Source organism: Rhinoraja longicauda, chromosome 1, assembly GCF_053455715.1.
Source record: "Rhinoraja longicauda isolate Sanriku21f chromosome 1, sRhiLon1.1, whole genome shotgun sequence".
NCBI classification, from domain to species: Eukaryota; Metazoa; Chordata; class Chondrichthyes; order Rajiformes; family Arhynchobatidae; genus Rhinoraja; species Rhinoraja longicauda.
The window spans coordinates 131,439,862-131,459,770 of NC_135953.1; the positions used below are offsets into that span (position 1 = coordinate 131,439,862).

The following is a 19,909-nucleotide window of genomic DNA, read 5'->3' on the forward strand; positions in this document are numbered from 1 at the left end:
ATAAGTCCAGAACCAGGGGTGACAGCTTAAGGATAAGGGGGAAGTCTTTTAGGACCGAGATGAGAAAACATTTCTTCACACAGAGAGTGGTGAGTCTGTGGAATTCTCTGCCACAGAAGGTTGAGGCCAGTTCATTGGCTATATTTAAGAGGGAGTTAGATGTGGCCCTTGTGGCTAAAGGGATCAGGGGGTATGGAGAGAAGGCAGGTACAGGTTACTGAGCTGGATGATCAGCCATGATCATATTGAATGGCGGTGCAGGCTCGAAGGGCCGAATGGCCTACTCCTGCACCTATTTTCTATGTTTCTATGAATGTTATATTTCTAAACTGCCCATGCTTTTCTGCAGAATGATCCAGGCAAAATATAAGAATGAATGTTATATCCGTGGAATTCTTACGCAGACCGCCTCTCTCAGAACAGATTTGCCAAGCTTACAAAAGATATGATCGGGACAGTTGGTACATAAAGTGCATCAGAGACATTTTTATTCCTTGACTTTGAGTCAGGTACTTTATACAATGAACTGGAAATGCATTGTTCTGCAATCATGAAGGGAAACAATCAACTGGAATCAACTCACCTCAAGTGGTGGCTCTTGATCATTTCTCCACGATGCATCTGAACCTTTGTCCCTGTTCAAAGAAAAAGGGAATACATTCATTACTCAACTTGGTCATTTTTTTAAGCTACTGTCCAAAACTTGCCCACATATTTTTTTAAGCACCTCAATTCTCTATTAACATCTGATGAAATATTCATTCTCAGTAACTTTGATATAAAAATCTTTGCTTGTAATGAAGATATTACACGTGCATAATAACACATGTTGAGAACGGAAATTTGCATTCATCTTTATTTCTAAGCATCTCAAGGTGAAGTTTTAGTTTTCGACACAGAAAAGTTACAATCCAAAGATTTGCATGAAAACAAATTTGCTGCTTATCAAACTTAGGAACACAAAATAGCTGCGAAACCATCTCATTTATATTATAGTCTATGAATTTGCAACGATGAAGGGAACAAAAGCCATTATTACACAACACTTTCAATCAATATGACCGCTTTGCAGAATCCTAATGGTTATAGTACTAAAGGTAATCAATTGGTCCATTATGGCTGTGTTGTCAGTACATATGAGCAGTTCTGTAGCTCTCATTCCTGTCTTCTCCCCAAACTCTTGCAGAAAAACCCCTTCTTTCCTCTTCTCACTCTGGTTTTATCAGAAAGTAGCTATTGTTTCTGCTTCTTTTGATAGAAATGTCATTTAGAGTTGCAATCGACAGACTTGGAAGACTGCTTGGTACGTGCACAGAATTAGCAGCACAGATACAGCCCTACTCAATATACCCTACCACCCATTTTTCGATCCCTTTTCTAAACATAGCACAAAAAGTAAGGAAATTTGTGTTTGGTAGATTATTTATTTGTTGTAACAATGCTTCTTGGCAATAAATCTTATACCGTTGGAAAGCCTGTTTATTTCCCTTTTAAATGGTGCCACATTTGTAAGGAACATGCATTTGTGGGATGAGCAGCAGAGCTGAGTATGTGGGTTGCGCCCATGAAAAATCTGCCAAATCTTCTCTGCCAATGCCAAACAGCTTATTCTGCCATTGACTCTTGTTCGGTGTTGTTTGGTGGATTGGGTGATTGAAGTCTGAAGAAACAAGACATATTGGCAATTTAACAATTTATTCATTTAATAAACAGGAGCCTCAGTAGCGTGTGGAAGAACCATACACAGCCACAACAGCCTGGCACCTCCTCCTCATGCTGGTCACCAGCCTGGTCACACACTGTTGTGGGATGGCATCCCATTCTTCAACCAGCATTTGTCGCAAGTCAGCCAACGTGGTTGTGTTGGTCACTCTGGCACGAACAGCACGCCCAAGCTGATCCCACAAGTGTTCAATGGGGTTGAGGTCAGGACTGCTGGCAGGCCATTCCATCCTCTCCACTCCCAAATTCTGGAGGTAGCCTCTGAGAAACCCTGCTCTGTGGGGGCGAGCATTGTCATCTTGGAGGATAGAGTTCGGTCCCAGACTATGGAGATATGGGATTGCCACTGGTTGCAGAATCTCATCTCGATATCTCTCTGCATTGAGATTGCCTCCAATGATGACAAGCCTCGTTTTTCCAGTGAGGGAGATGCCGCCCCACACCATCACACTGCCTCCACCAAAAGATGTTACTCTATCGGTGCAGCAATCAGCATAGCGTTCTCCGCGTCTTCTCCACACTTTGACCCTATGATTCAACTGCCGTAGGCAGAATCTGGACTCATCGCTGAACATAACGTTCCTCCACATGTTCAGGTTCCAGTGCACGTGTTGCCGACACCAGCGCAAACGGGCCTGACGGTGAAGGGCAGTCATGGCAGGCCTCCTGGCAGCCCTATGAGACCGGAGATCGGCTGCGTGCAGTCTGTTCCGAATTGTCTGGGCAGAGAGCCGTCGGCCATATCGTCCTGCAAACCTTGACTGCAAATCTGTAGAAGACAGCCTACGGTTCCTAAGTGCTGACAGGGTGAGGAAACGGTCTTCTTCGGGTGTCGTCTTCTTGGGACGCCCACTTCGCGGCCCGTCTCTGACATCCCCCGTTATATGGAACTTGGCCTTCACTTTGGAGATGGTACTAGGGCTCACTCCAAATAATGCCGCAACTTGGTTTTGCGGAACACCAGCTTGAAGTTGCCCTATCGCACGGGCCCTATCCAGATCAGTCAAACGTGGCATGCCGATTCTTGGAGCAGACACCTACTGACCACTGTAGCAGGGCCCATGCTCACAGATGCTGCCAATCAGGTGCCAATCAGGCACCTGATTGTCAGCACCTGGGGGTACCAGAAGCTCAAAACAAGAGTCAATAGCAACAGCAGAATAAGCTGTTTGGCATTGGCAGAGAAGATTTGGCAAATTTTTCATGGGTGCAACCCATATACTCAGCTCTGCTGCTCATCCCACAAATGCACGTTCCTTACAAATGTGGCACCATTTAAAAGGGAAATAAACAGGCTTTCCAACGGTATAAGATTTATTGCCAAGAAGCATTGTTACTACAAAGAAATAATCTACCAAACACAAATTTCCTTACTTTTTGTGCTATGTTTATTTACGCACTTGTCTAATGTCTCCTTAACTGCATCTAAACCATTCATTTCACCAATTACCCCAAGGCAGTACAACTTGCATTCTTACCATTCTCTAAATAATTAGAGCTATGCATCCATCCACAAACAAATGCGCAACAGAATAAAGAGATATTAACATTGCTTATTTGGTATTTTCTCTTAAGGGCAAAAGTGTGTTTTCATGCATGGGGGTCATGGCTTACCGAGTGCTGTTGCCCCAGGATGGCATATACAAAAGTAGAATTGGTTTGCCACCGTTCGCCAGGCTGATTCGCATGACATCACTAGTGTCAGTTAACAGCTCTTTATGAAAAATGAAGCCAAAGTATTTAGTTTAGTTTTAGTTTAGTGATACCGCGCGGAAACAGGCACTTCGGCCCACCAAGTCCATGCTGATCCAGTGATCCCCGCACAATAACGCTATCCAACACACACTTGGGACAAATTGCAACTTTGCCAAACCAATTAATCTAAAAACCTCTACGTCTTTGGAGTGCAGGAGGAAACCGGAGAAAACCCACGCCGGTCATGGGGAGAACGTACAACCTCTGTACTATAAACACCCGTAGTTAGGCTCAAAACTGGGTCCCTGGCGACCTAAGGCAGCAACTCTACCACTGTACCACCATGCCGTCCTTGTTTGCTGCAGGGGTCCATTCACGGGTCAGATCCAAAGTAAACTCTAGCCAAGTCCGAAGTGTTACAGATGCAAAAAAATAGAGACTATGCTATATTCAATTGTAATTTATAAAATAACTTTTTTAAGCCATCCAGACTGTTATCATTCTCCCCTTAAGGTTCCAGGTCTTTGCAAAGAAGCAGAACAGTCGTTATCTGGATGGCTTCTCGTCTGATCATGCTACAATGAACAATTTAGCCTGGCCAATTTTGCTATTTTAAAACCAGCAGTTAATTAGATTGGATGCCAAAGATGATGGCAGGAACATGGTCTGCAGCCTGTAGCTTTTACATGAATAAATCTGCCTTTCTCACCTTCTTAGCAGAATTCTAAACTGGCTATTTAATAGGGTTGATATTTCCCTTCTTTAGAACAACCCATTGCCTCACATTCACCACGAGTGGAATTAAACCGAACAACTTTCAGGCTGCTCAATAAAGACTCTTTTTATAGCTGTGACATTCCACTGGAAGGATTAATATGAATGTATTAAAATGGGAGTTGTCAAATTAATACTGAAATTAAATTTTACTGCAGCTTATTTGTCTATGCTCTGCTATCAAAGTAAACGGAAGAGTAACTGAGTTTCACATGGTGTTTCTGTGTGTGCCATGTTAGCAGCCTTCCAGAGTAAAAAATATGATGCATTTTTACTCTGGAAGACAGCTCACATGGCACACACAAGCTTCAAAATGCAACCTATAACCATTAAATAAACAATAGAAACATAGAAAATAGGTGCAGGAGTAGGCCATTCGGCCCTTTGAGCCTGCATCGCCATTCAATATGATCATGGTGATTATCCAACTCAGTATCCCGTACCTGCCCTTTCTCCATATCCCCAGATCCCTTTAGCCACAAGGGCCACATCTAACTCCCTCTTAAATATAGCCAATGAACTGGCCTCAACTACCTTCTGTGGCAGAGAATTCCACAGATTCACCACTCTCTGTGTGAAAAAAAACTTTCTCACCTCGGTCCTAAAAGACTTCCCCCTTATCCTTAAACTGTGACCCCTTGTTCTGGACTTCCCCAACATCGGGAACAATCTTCCTGCATCTAGCCTGTCCAACCCCTTAAGAATTTTGTACGTTTCTATAAGATCCCCCCTCAATCTTCTAAATTCCAACGAGTACAAGCCGAGTCTATCCAGTCTTTCTTCATATGAAAGTCCTGCCACCCCAGGAATCAATCTGGTGAACCTTCTCTGTACTCCCTCTATGGCAAGAATGTCTTTCCTCAGATTAGGAGACCAAAACTGTACGCAATACTCCAGGTGCGGTCTCACCAATGCCCTGTACAACTGCAGCAGAACCTCCCTGCTCTTATACGTGGCGGCGCCTAACGGCAGCGGCTGACTAGCAGTCTGTCCGTCTTTTTTTTCCATTTTTTTTTTGTTGTGTGTCGGTGTTGGGATGGTTTTTATATATATTTTTTGGTTGTGTATGTGTGGGAGGGGGTGGTGATGTGGGGGGGGGGAACTTTTCTCTTCCTCACGGCGCGGGGTGCGGCTCGGCTGCGGGGCCTAACATCGCCCGCTGCGGCTCGGCCGCTGGACTTTACATCCCGGTGCGGCTTGGCCACTGGACTTAACAGTGCCCGGTGCAGCTCGGCTGCGGGGCTTTTCATCGCTGGTGCGGCTCGGCTGCGGACTTGACATCGCCCGGTGCAGCTCGGCCACGGGACTTAACATCGCTGGTGCGGCTCGACCACGGGACTTTACATCGCCCGGTGCAGCTCGACCACGGGACTTAGCTGCGCAAGGCTTGGTCGCGGGCCTTTCATCGCCCGGTTCGGCCGCGAGACGTTTCAGCGCCCGGTGCGGGGACTGTGCGGGTCGGTCGGGGACGAGCTGTCTGTCCGTGGGCGTGGGGGGAAGAGAGTGGAAGTTTTGTTGCCTCCATCACAGTGAGGGGGTGTTTGGAGTCACTGTGATGGACGTTTGTGTTGGGGTTATGTGTCTTGTGTTCTTTTTTTTTCTATGACTGCTATGTAGTTTCGTCTGTACTTCGGTACCGAACGACAAATAAAGCTCTGTTATACTCAAATCCCCTCGCTATGAATGCCAACATACCATTCGCTTTCTTCACTGCCTGCTGCACCTGCATGCCTACTTTCAATGACTGGTGTACCACGACACCCAGGTCTCGTTGCATCTCCCCTTCTCCTAATCGGCCACCATTCAGGTAATAGTCTACTTTCCTGTTCTTGCCACCAAAGTGGATAACCTCACATTTATCCACATTATACTGCATCTGCCATGCCTTTGCCCACTCACCTAACCTATCCAAGTCACGTTGCAGCCTCCTAGCATCCTCCTCACAGCTAACACTGCCCCCCAGCTTCGTGTCATCCGCAAACTTGGAGATGTTGCATTCAATTCCCTCGTCCAAATCATTAATATATATTGTAAATAGCTGGGGTCCCAGCATTGAGCCTTGCGGTACCCCACTAGTCACTGCCTGCCATTCTGAAAAGGACCCGTTTATTCCTACTCTTTGCTTCCTGTCTGCCAGCCAGTTCTCTATCCACATCAATACTGAACCCACAATACCGTGTGCTTTAAGTTGGCATACTAATCTGTTATGTGGGACCTTGTCGAAAGCCTTCTGAATGTCCAGATATAACACATCCACTGGTTCTCCCTTATCCACTCTACTAGTTACATCCTCGAAAAATTCTATAAGATTCGTCAGACATGATTTACCTTTCATAAATCCATGCTGACTTTGTCCAATGATTTCACCACTTTCCAAATGTGCTGCTATCTCATCTTTAATAACTGACTCTAGCATTTTCCCCACTACCGATGTTAGACTAACTGATCTGTAATTCCCCGTTTTCTCTGTCCCTCCCTTTTTGAAAAGTGGGGTTACATTAGCTACCCTCCAATCCTCAGGAACTACTCCAGAATCTAAAGAGTTTTGAAGAATTATCACTAATGCATCCACTATTTCTGGGTCTACCTCCTTAAGCACTCTGGGATGCAGCCTATCTGGCCCTGGGGATTTATCGGCCTTTAATCCATTCAATTTACCTAACACCACTTCCCGACTAACCTGGATTTCACTCAGTTCCTCCATCTCATTTGAACCCCGGTCCCCTGCTATTTCCGGCAGATTATTTATGTCTTCCTTAGTGAAGACAGAACCAAAGTAGTTATTCAATTGGTCTGCCATGTCCTTGTTCCCCATGATCAATTCACCTGTTTCTGACTGCAAGGGACCTACATTTGTTTTAACTAATATTTTTCTCTTCACATATCTATAAAAGCTTTTGCAGTCAGTTTTTATGTTCCCTGCCAGTTTTCTTTCATAACAATGAAAAGTTTGCAGATGAAACAAAAGTGGGTGGTTTTGCAAATAATGAAGATGGTTGTGAAAAAATGTAGCAGGATCTTGATCAATTGGCCAGGTGGGCTGAGGAATGGTTGATGGAATTTATTGGAGAAATGTGAGGTGATGCATTTTGGGAAGTCTAACATGCACACGACTTGCACAGTGAACCGTAGAGGCTCTGGGGAGTGTTGTAGAGCAGAGGGATCTAGGAATGCAGGTGCATGGTTCCTCAAAGGTGGAGCCGCACATAGATAGACTGGTCAAAAAGCCTTTTGGCACATTGGCCTTCATCAATCAGAGTATTGAGTATAGAAGTTGGGAGGTCATGTTGCAGTTGTATAAGACGTTGGTGAGGTCACATTTACAGTATTGTGTTTAGTTCTGGGCACCATGTTATAGGAAAGATGTTGTCAAGCTTGAAAGGGTAGAGAGAAGATTTATAAGGATGTTGCTTGAACCAGAGGGTCTGAGCTATTGGGATAGGTTGAGTAGGCTGGGACTTTATTCCTTGGAGTGCAGGAGGATGAAGGGTGATTTTATAGAGGTGTACAAAATCATGAGAGGAATAGTTCGGGTAGATGCACAGAGTCACTTGACAAGATAATGTTTCAGAAAATCAACTTTGAGTAGATGAGACACTCTACTAGGACAAGTGCTAGAAATATCTCTAATTAGAACAAAGGAAATTCCCTTTACTGTGTGATTAAAACAGGCAACTGTGCCATGAAATATTCAAATTAAATGGGCCTCCAAAAACTTTCATCATTAAGATTCCTGTTCAAATAAAAAGTATCTAGTGTATAACCAATACAGTCACATTTATTCTAATATCGAAGGTGGATATGTCCTAGAACACCCATATCAAAGCAATGGCCAAGATAACATGCCAATGCCTCTCGTCCTTAGAAGGTTTAGGAAGTTCAGCGTGTTCCCAACAACTCTCACCAACATCTACAAATGCGCCGTAGAAAGCATTTTATCAGAATGCATTACAGTGTGGTTTGGGAACAGCAGCTCCATCTACTAAGACTGCAAGAAATCGTAGAGAATTGTGGAGGCAGCCCAGACAATCACACAAACCAACCTCCCTTCCATCTACACTTCACGCTGCTTCGGCAAGGTCACCAGCATAATCAAGGATGAGCCTCACCCCCGGTCACTCACTCTTCTCCGCTCTCCCATCAGGCAATAGGAACAAAAGCGAGAAAATGCACGCTTCCTGATTAAGGGACAGTTCATCCCAGCTGTTATCAGGCAACTGAACCATCCTGCCACAACTAGAGAGTGGTCCTGAACTACTATCTACCTCCCTGGTGACCCTCAGACTATCTTTAATCGGACATTACAGAACTATTACTGAACATTATTCCCTTTATCATGTGTCTGCACACTGTGGATGGCTTGATTGTAATCATGTTTAGCTTTCTGCTGACTGGCCTGCTGATTGTAATTGCGTATTGTCTTTCTGCTCACTTGCTGATAACAAAGACTTTTCACTGACAAAAGCAGGAGAAATTAAAATAAGGAATAAGGTCATGACTGGATCAGTGAGCAAATAATTTGTATCTGTGTTCATTGCAGAAGATACTAGCACAGTAAAAAAAAAAAGAACAATCTAAATGATAGAGAGGAAATCAATGTTATCAGTATCACTGAAGGGAAAAGGGGAAGTAAACTAGGCAATCTCCTGGGCCTGATAGGCAGCATGCCAGGATTCTGAAAGAAGTAGCTGCAGAGACAGAAGTTGCATTTTTCATTATCTTCCAAAGTTTCCTCAATTCTGGGACAATCCCAACAAATTAAAAATTTACAAATGTAACGCTACTATTCAAAAAATGGAGCGAGGTTAAAAAAAAAAGGGGATGTTATGGACCACTTACTTAATATCTATATACTAAAACTCTCGTTTGTTTGTTTGTTTGTTCCTGAACTACAGCCAAAATGGTACACGATAGCGACAATTTTAGGCCGTATCCTTAGAAAATGCATGAACCAACTAGCAGAAATAATCATGGACATCTTTAATCTCTCCCTACTCCGTTCTGAGCTGCCCACCTGCTTCAAGAAGACCACTACAATCCCAGTGCAGAAGAATAGCAAGATCTCATGCCTTTACGACTATCGTCCAGAGGCCTTGACTTCAAACCATCATGAAATGCTTTGAGAGACTGGTTATGGAACGTGTTAAATCCAGTCTCCTAAGCAACCTGGACCCACTGCAGTTTGCCTACCGCCACACCAGGTGATGCCATCTCTCTGACCCTACACCTATCGCTCGAACACCTGGATAAGAGAGGGACACTCAAGTCAGACTTCTATTCATAGACTACAGCTCTGCTTTATACCATTATCCCATCCAAGCTCATCGTCAAACACATGGAACTTGGAATCAGCACTAACCTCTGCAAGTGGATCCTCGACTTCCTGACCAACAGACCACAATCACTGAGGATAAGAGATAAATCATCCACTATGACAATCTTCAACATTGGTGCTCTGCAAGGATGTAATCTCAGATCCCTTCTTTACCCATGACTGTACAGCCAAGTGCAAACCCAACTAAATCTACAAATTTGTAGACATCACCACCGCAGTAGGCCAGACATCAAATCATGACGAGGCGGAGGACAGGAAGGATATCGAGAACTTCGTAACCAGATGTCAAGTTAACAACTTTTCTCTCAATGTTAACAAGACAAAGGAGATTGAGATCAACAACAGCAAGCGAAGCAGTACACATACCCCGGAAAACATTGAAGGCACCTATGTAAAGATGCCTCAAGTTCCTAGGAGTAAATATCACCAGCAACTTGTCCTGGACTATCCATAATCGAAGCAATGGTCAGTAAACCATTTACAAGGCTTAGGAGGTTCGGCATGTCCCAAATAACTCTCAGCAACTTCTACCATAGAAAGTATTTTATTGGGATGCATCACAGCATAGTTTAGGAACAGCTAAGAAAATACAGAGAATAACTAAACTAAAGCTCGTGAAGTAAGAGGGCCATGGGAATGATAGAATTGCGTTGTTGGGAACATGCACGGACTGTATGGGTTGAATGACCTCCTTCCGAGTCACATGTATGAAATCAATAAATTAGCATGGAAAGACAATTGACTGAAGTTTTTTAAAAAAGCAGGAATTAGTATGTTTCCTGATTGGCAGCTTGTTAGCTGCTGGATATTGCTGTGTTTTCAGCTATTCACAATTTATATTAATAATTCAGATAAAATGAAAGTAACAACCATTTGCTGATGAAGCAACACCAATGATGAATATGAACTTTCAGCAGAATATGAAAAGACTGAAACGGCTAAAAGAGCTAAAGTAATGGCAAGAAGATGGCAGATTCTGTAATATTGGAAAATGCAAGGTTGCAACACAGTACAAAAAGGCGATATTTTAAATGATTAAAAAAACAGTAAATGTTAGTGAATGGTGGGATTTTAATTTTAATTTTATGATTCCTGTATCGTATCGCTAAGTAAAAGGACAGGTAGCACAAATAAATAAATGGCAAATTGAATGTAGGCTTTGAAATAGTGCATTATTCTTTACTGCAATAACACTACAGTAGAAAAATAAATATTTTTTGAGACTGTGGGGCTTTCAAAGTACCATATGTGCAATTTTGATCTCTCTATCTAAAAGCTGACAGATTGCAGTCAGTGCATCACTGACTCCCTATATAGACACAAAAAACTGGAGTAACTCAGCGGTACAGGCAGCATCTCTGGAGAGAAGGAAGGTGGGAGAAATTTTGGAGGATTATGTGTTGTAATTATTTGTATTATTTGTCCTCTGAAATTTCCGCCACCTCCAACGGGATCCCACCACTAGCCACATTTTCCCATCTCCACCCCTTTCCGCCTTCCGCAGAGACCGTTCCCTCCGCAACTCTTTGGTTAACTCGCCCCTTCCCACCCAAACCACCTCCTCCCCAGGAACCTTCCCCTGCGACCGCAGGAGATGCAACACTCCTCCTATACCTCCTCCTCCTCCGACCCTGTCCAGAGACCACGACAGCCCTTTCAGGAAAGGCAGAGGACCACTTGCACCTCCTCCAACCTCATCTACTGTAACCGTTGTTCAAGATGTGGACTCTTATACATTGGCGAGACCAAACGCAGACTAGGCGATCGTTTCGTGGAACACCTTCGCTCAGTCTGCCTGAACCAACCTGATCTCCCGGTTGCGAGAAACTTTAATTCTCCTTCCCATTCCTACACAGACCTTTCTGTCCTCGGTCTCCTCCATTGTCAGACTGAGGCTAAACACAAATTGGAGGAACAGCATCTCATATTTTGCTTGGGCAGTGGTATGAATATTGATTTATCTCACTTCAGGTAGCCCCAGCATTCCCTCTCTCTCAATCCCTCACCCACCCAAGTCGCACTAGCTTCTCATTTTCGCCCTACAAACAGCTTACAATGGCCTGTTTCCTTTATCATCGTTACTTTTACGCATATCTTTCATTCATTGTTCTTTATCTCTCCATATCACCGTCTACATCTCTTGTTTCATTATCCCGAACCAATCTGAAGAAGGGTCTCGACCCGAAAAGTCACCCATTCCTTCGCTCTAGAGACGCTGCCTGTCCCGCTGAGTTACTCCAGCCTTTTGTGTCTATCTTTGGTTTAAACCAGCATCCGCAGTTCTTTCTTTCACATGCTGACTCCCTAGGTATATCTATTTATACATAGGATGTAGATATTGTTGAAAAATGCTAATATACAGTTGCAGGTTTTTAGGGGAGACTGTCAGATATTAAACACAGTTGTACAAAAGACACTCTCCAGTAGCATCACTCAACACCCAATGCTAACTCAGTGTAGCTGAAGAAAGCAATCTTTGTCTCTCTCAGGAACTTTCCATGTGACTTCCTTGAGACCATCATGCAGAGAACAGATATCAATGTATCTTATGTTTTTGATTGCTGACCAGTAGAACCCCATTCCCTGCAACAAAATTGTATCCAACCATTGGACTGGTGATATCATCATCTTTTGACTTCAGCAAATTCAACAATTTAGTTATGCTGGACAATCCCTTTAAATGCCACCAGCAAGTGGAAAAGATAATGAATGAATTCATGCTGCTGATACAACACATTCATCACTATTCGAAAGCAGTAGCACAACAAATTTGAGAATATACTGCTGATGCCTATCTCAGTACCTGAAAGGATCCACACACATACATGGCATTGTGGCTCTTAAAGGTCACCAATGTCATTCAGACAAGGCAGAGGTTATCTGTTTTTCTGATTATTAAGAATCAGAAAAGAATCTCCTAATTTGAGGAAGGACATCCTTGTAATTGAGGCAGTGCAGCGTTCAGGTTCAGTCCAGGTTCACGAGATTGATCCCTGGGATGGCAGAACTGACATATGAGGAAAGATTGAAAAGACTAGGCTTGTATTCACTGGAGTTTAGAAGGATGAGAGGGGATCTTATAGAAACATATAAAATGATAAAAGGACTGGACAAGCTAGATGCAGGAAAAATGTTCCCAATGTTGGGCGAGTCCAGAACCAGGGGCCACAGTCTTAGAATAAAGAGGAGGCCATTTAAAACTGAGGTGAGAAAAAACTTTTTCACCCAAAGAGTTGTGATTTTGTGGAATTCTCTGCCACAGAGGGCAGTGGAAGCCAAATCACTGGATGGATTTAAGAGAGAGCTAGACAGAGCTCTAGGGGCTAGTGGAATCAAGGGATATGGGGAGAAGGCAGGCACGGGGTATTGATTGGGGACGATCAGCCATGATTACAATGAATGGTGGTGCTGGCTCGAAGGGCCGAATGGCCTCCTCCTGCACCTATTTTCTATGTTTCTAATCGGTCATGTCTGATTAATATGTTTTGTGTCTTTCCAAGGTTATCTGCAGATGGCTCAACCCAACTTCGTCACCCTAATCAACACATTTCCAGATAGCTCAACCTAACTTCACCATCCTAATCAATAGGAGCCTGCAAAGGTGATTTTCGCAGGCGTTTCCAGTATCAGTAGATATAACTGCCTGGGTAACGTCAGTTGCAGAAGTCAATCTTCAACATAATTAGATTTCCCAAGAAGCCTCCTTATATGATTCTTCTCATCAAACTGCATTGGATTCAAAGCACATAATTTCAACGCAATTACTGCAGTTTTAAAAGAGCTGGCCAGTTTTTAAAAACACACTAATGGCACACCATTAGTGCCCTCTCATTGCACTAGCTCAGTCCAGGCAATTTGTTTAAACTACATGAAATTATGTATAAAAAATCATGAGAGGAACAGATTGGGTAACTGCAGAGTCTCTTGCCCAGAGCAGGTGAATCGAGGACCAGAGGACATAGGTTTAAGGTGGCGGGGAAAATATTTCATAAGAATCTAAAGGGGTAACTTTTTCACACAAATGGTGGTGGGTGTATGGAACAAATTGTCAGAGGAGGTAGTTGAGGCAGGGACTATCCCAACATTTAAGAAACAGTTAGACGGGTCCATGGATAGGACAGGTTTGGAGGGATATGGACCAAATTCGGGCAGGTTTTAGTTTAATTTTAGTTTTAGAGATACAGCGTGCAAACAGGCCCTTGGGCCTACCAACTCTGCGCCGACCAGCGATCCCCGCATATTAACACTGTCCTACACACACCAGGGGCAATTTACACATACACCAAGCAAATTTACCGACAAACCTGGACGTCTTTGGAGTGTGGGAGGAAACCAAACATCTCGGAGAAAACCCACGCGGTCACGGGGAGAACGTACAAATTCCGAACAGGCAGCACCCATAGTCGGGATTGAACCCTGGTCTCCAGCGCTGCAAGCACTGTAAGCCAGCAACTCTACAGCTGCGCCACCATGCTGCCCGAGTTCCTTGGACACCTGATACAAGCTAGTCAATGCTGCCCGATCCGCTGAGTTACTCCAGCATATTGTGTCTATAAGCAACTTGTTACCATTTAGAAAATAACATATCCGATGTTGATTTCCACTAGTGTAGCTGGGACATGTAAGCAAGTTGGGCCGAAGGGCCTGTTTCCACACTGTATGACTCTATACATCCTGTATTCAAAGAGCAAAACTAATCATTCAGGCAATTCTCTTATAACATGTGTTTCCATAACATAAATTGACTATCACCCAAGTGATGAATTAAGGAACACAATTTGCATTATGCATTAGTTAAAACACAATTTTGATTGACACTGGAGAATCTATTAAAAATTACATTGGAAATGGACAAGCAGAAAAAAAGCTGTCCTGTTTCTTTGTAGCCTCCCAGCAGTAATCGGGCACCAAGAACATTCCTAATACTTTAACCACAAGTGGCCATTGAGATTGAGAATCAGTTTATTTTATTGATATTTGTGCAACGATATTCTATTAAACAATGTAACATGCGGCCTTTTGCATTTTAATAAATGTATTGCTTTGAAAGGATGCTTACTTTTGAAAACGCTACTGGGAAAATAATTGACACAATTGTCTTTATAACATGATTTTCAATAACACGTTATCTTAGGACCACAATTATTGCATTATAGCAGAACTACCTGTCCATAAAAACATTGGCAAACAGGATGCTGGCAAGTTTAGGATCTACCATATTCATTGTCTTTCTTTGCGAACTGAAACTGACTAACATGCAGGCCAATGTAAAATCCCAGTGGGTTCCACACTCTCAATATCTCATCGGTATACTTCCTGATCTATTAACCCATTAGATAATTGTCATCTAGTCCTGGTTTGTTCATTTCAACTCCTTTTATTCATTCTAGCCTACCATCTCACAGCCCAGTCCAGTGGTTCAGTCTATTCCTATAATTGGACGTATAATACAGATATTATTTTGCAAATTCTCAAATAATCAAAATATTTATCATTTTGTATGTAAACAGAATTGATCCTACTTCATGCTTATCGGGATGAAGGGATGAGTGGAATGTAGTTTTGGAGATTGTGCAGTCCTTCAGTTGTTTATTTAGGAAACTTTTGGACAATCAATCTGCCCTGCGCCACCTTTTTACCAATGTGAAGTTGTGCAAAGCAGTTCATCCACAGAATTTTGGAACACTGCTTGCAAGTTGGCTGGAACTTGCAACCAGAATTAAAGGCGGCACAGTGACACAGCACTAGAGGTGCTGCCTTACCACGCCAGAGACACGGGTTAGATCCAGACCATGGCTGCTGTCTGTACGGAGTTTGTACATTCCCCCTATGACCGCGCGGGTTTTGTCCGGGTGCTCCGGATTCCTCCCACATCCCAAAGACGTACAGGTTAATTGTAAACCATTAAATTGTAAATTGTTCCTAGTCTATGTGTAGCATAGTGTTAATGTGCATGGATCACTGGTCGGCGTGGGCTCTATGGGCCAAGGGGCCTGTTTTCATGTTGTATCTCGAAACTAAAAACACTAGACATAAGTGTGGGAATACCTTCACAATGTGGAGAGTAGGGGCTCAAGAAGACAGCAGCTTCTCGTGGGTATTTAGGGATGAAGGTAAACGTGGGACTTACGAGTGGCAATCTTAAGGTATGCAAATAAAATGTAATTCTATCTAGTAAAATTAAAGTACGTCTCAACAATCAGTTTATTTCAGGAAGCCTGATACCTCTCCACGTGACCACATCTCATGACATCAATTCATTCTCTTCAGTGCTTATGGATTTTTTCGTTTACAGTCAGCCGTAGACCTTTCATCACGACTTCAGGAACATTTATTTTGTTCACCTCATTATTTCAGTAACACCACGCCATAATAAACCTCGGCACAATCTCATTAAATCTCGAGGGCTGTCATAATACTTCTATTTACAATAAAAATTGAACAGCACCATTTTCTACCCTGCCGATCCAGTGTGCATTTGGTGTGTAAGTGATGTGAATACAAATGGCATTGACAAAACATAGCAAGACAAAAAAAAAAGAATTGCAGTTTACATCAGAGCATTTCAGCTGAATCAGTACGATTGCATTTGGAAACTGTGTGACATATCACAGAATGTTTACAGGATGCAATCAAGAGGGCAAACTATATGGGGTTTTTTTTATTGATAAAGGACTGGAGTCTAAGAGAAAAGATACCATATTCAGACACCTGGTGAAAGTCCACCAGGCGTATTTGCCGTACAGTTGTATACAGTAATCTATTATTTTTTATCTGTACCGTCTCCGTAATTGTAAAAGTATAACACTGTAAAACTATATTCTGCACTAATATTTTTCCCTAAGCACCTGCGTAGGGCTTGATTATACACATGTATTTGATTTGACTGGAGGGCACACAGGTTGCACAGTTGATAGAGCTGCTGCCTCACAGCACCAGAAACTTGGGTTCGATCCTAACTCGAGTGATGTCTGTGGAGTTATCACGTTCTCCCCATGACTGCGTGGGTTTCCTCCACGTGTTCTTGCTTCCTCCCACATCCCAAACATGTGCAGGCTTTTAGGTTAATTGACCACTGTAATATTGTCCCTAATGTGTAGAGGATGAGAAAATGAGATAACATAAATCTCGTGTGAATGGGTGAGCGATGGACCGCGTGGACTTGGTGGACCGAAAGGCCTGTTCCATGCTGTATCTCAGAACACTGACAATAAAAAGCCAATAGAGGTCTCATCGCCCAATCCAAGGATGAACATATTTGTTGTCGAGGGAGGGCAACAAAGATTTGCTACATCTGTTCTTGGATCAATGAGCTGGATGGTGCAGTGGAGGAGGGGGAAAGGGGAAGAGAGCAACATTCCTAGAGTCTGCTTAACATCGTTAAGTACATGCAAACCAAATGGAATTGATAAACAAAAAACAACCCAGTCTGAAGCAAAGATACTAGAGGAACAAGATAGACCTCTCGACCCTAAAAACTGTAGTATGTCATGGCGCCATTTTAGTAGGCAGAAACTTGCAGAAACATTTTAAAAGAAAAATAACAAAAATCTGTGAATTGATAGATGAGATATGTTCTGCATTTTTATGGTATCGTCACACATACTGTTCCCCCAAAACACTGATTACACTGCGAGAGGCAAAGCGAACAGCGGGTTTTGCCTACTAAAATACAATACAATACAATATATCTTTATTGTCATTGTACAGGGGTACGACGAGATTGGGAATGCGCCTCCCATACAATGCAATAAATTAATTAGCCAGTCAGTATTAATTTAAACAACCCAATGAAACAAATTGTAACAGTTTTAAAACAGAATAAAGTGCAAGTAGATCTGTGCCGGTTCACTGTGCGATGTGACCATCCGGCTCAGCAGGACCGGTTCATAACAGCTATGGCCCTGGGGATGAAGCTGTTCCTGAGTTTAAGGTGCGGGCGTAGAAGGCCTTGTATCGTCTGCCCGACGGTAGAAGTTCGAACAGGGGTTGCAGGGGTGTGAAGAGTCTTTGTGGATGCTGGTGGCTTTTCTGAGGCATCGTGTGTTGTAGATGCCCTCCAAGGCTGGTAGTTGTGTTCTGATGGTCCTCTGAGCTCTATGGACTACCCGCTGAAGAGCTTTCCTCTCTGCCTCTGTGCAGCTGAGATACCACACAGGGATGCCATGTGTTAGGATGCTCTCTATGGTGCAGCGGTAGAAGGTCGTCAGCAGCTGTTGCGGTAAACCAGACATTTTCAGTGTTCTCAGGTAGAACAGTCGTTGCTGTGCCTTCTTGACCAGCGCAGCAGTGTTATTGGACCATGTTAGGTCCTCCGAATGTCATGGCACCATTTTAGTAGGCAGAAACATTTTAAAAGAAAAATAACAAAAATCTGTGAATTGATAGATGAGATATATTCTGCATTTTAATGGTATCGTCACACATACTGTTCCCCCAAAACACTGTTTACACTGCGAGAGGCAAAGCGAACGGTGGGTTTTGACAACTAAAATGACAGACATTACGCTCCTTTGCGTACTACACTTCAGTATAGGCGATTTCAACGGAGTGGTTCATCTTGGTCCTCTAGTATCTTTGCTCTGAAGAAGGCTCCCAACTCGAAACGTCACCTATCCTTACTCTCCAGAGATGCTGCCTGACCTACTGAATTACTCCAGAATCTGCAATTCTTTGCATATCCTTGGAATTGATAAATGCCTAGTGCTGAAGAGGTATTGATGGAGAGAAGACAAATAGTATTTTTTGACAGCAAGACTAAAGAATGAGGGAATACAGCTTTTACAGTCCATTAATTGACTGAAATAAGGCAAAGTCAACCCATATACGACCATATACATTGAACAATTTAAAAACACGTGACAATTAAAATATGCATCAAATATTGAAACACAAATAGGAAATGCGTTTGAATTCTGGGGAACGATAAAGAAATAAGACAGACGTGTTCAGGGATTATTGATTATAAAATAGAATCGATAGACATTTCAGATGATGCACAAGATTCCCCAAATTAATGTCTCAGTTTACCATATCAGCCAAACATCTTTCAATCACAAGTATGAGTAGCCCATCAAGTAAAAGCAAACACTTTGAGGACTCTTTATGGAATCTGACAAAATTAAAAATTAAAATCTCTTTGTGGTTCTGCTCAAACAAAAGAGATTCAATTTCATCTCTATTGCTGGACATGTAACAAATCTGTATTCTAATGAGACCTAAGAAAGGAACATGCTAACACTAACAGCAATAAACCAATATGGTGCATTGCTTTCATTCTCTCAAAATTTATTTGATGATTAAAATACCAACCTCAAAAGCATAAAATGTTATTGCAACCAAGGAAAATCACCCTGTACTCAGCATGGGGACTTTTACAGCACTGTAGAAAAAAATATTACAGGCTGGAATGGCTGACATTTCTGTTCAATGTAAAATTAACAATTCTCATGTGTAGGGAGGAACTGCAGAAGCTGGTTTAAACCAAAGATAGACACAAAATGCTGGAGTAACTCAGCGGACAGGCAGCATTTCTGACCTTTATTCACAAAATGCTGGAGTAACTCAGCAGGTCAGGCAGCATCTCGGGAGAGAAGGAATGGGTGACGTTTCGGGTCGAGACCCTTCTTCAGACTGATGTCGGGGGTGGGACAAAGGAAGGATATAGGTGGAGACAGGAAGATAGAGGGAGATCTGGGAAGGAGGAGGGGAAGGGAGGGACAGAGGAGCTATCTGAAGTTGGAGAAGTCAACGTTCATACCACCGGGCCGCAAACTGCCCAGGCGAAATATGAGGTGCTGCTCCTCCAATTTCCGGCGGGCCTCACTATGGCACTGGAGGAGGCCCATGACAGAGAGGTCAGACTGGGAATGGGAGGGGGAGTTGAAGTGCTGGGCCACCGGGAGATCAGTGGCGTTAATGCGGACCGAGCGCAGGTGTTCAGCGAAGCGATCGCCGAGCCTGCGCTTGGTTTCGCCGATATAGATGAGTTGACATCTAGAGCAGCGGATGCAATAGATGAGGTTGGAGGAGGTGCAGGTGAACCTCTGTCTCACCTGGAAAGAATGTTTGGGTCCTTTGATGGAGTTGAGGGGGGAGGTAAAGGGACAGGTGTTGCATCTCGTGCGGTTGCAAGGGAAAGTGCCTGGGGTTAGGGTGGTTTGGGTAGGAAGGGACGAGTGGACCAGGGAGTTGCGGAGGGAACGGTCTCTGCGGAATGCAGAGAGGGGAGGGGATGGGAAGATATGGCCAGTGGTGGGGTCCTGTTGTAGGTGACGGAAATGTTGGTGGATGATATGTTGATGAGGCTCTCACTAGGGTCTCTTCTACATCCCGCAGCTCCGCTCTTGCTCCCCATCCCCCCACTCGCAACAAGGACAGGAT

General features: G+C 43.4%; 1 protein-coding gene across 1 annotated transcript in view; it reads right to left on the minus strand.

The window, feature by feature from the left end:
* The window catches only part of LOC144600774 (uncharacterized), a 111,450-nt gene that overhangs the window by 19,714 nt on the left and 71,827 nt on the right, over positions 1-19,909 (minus strand). Inside the window, exon 7 of the mRNA XM_078412672.1 lies at positions 584-635. Coding sequence (XP_078268798.1) covers positions 584-635 — 52 coding nt within the window. The remainder of the gene's footprint in view (positions 1-583; positions 636-19,909) is intronic.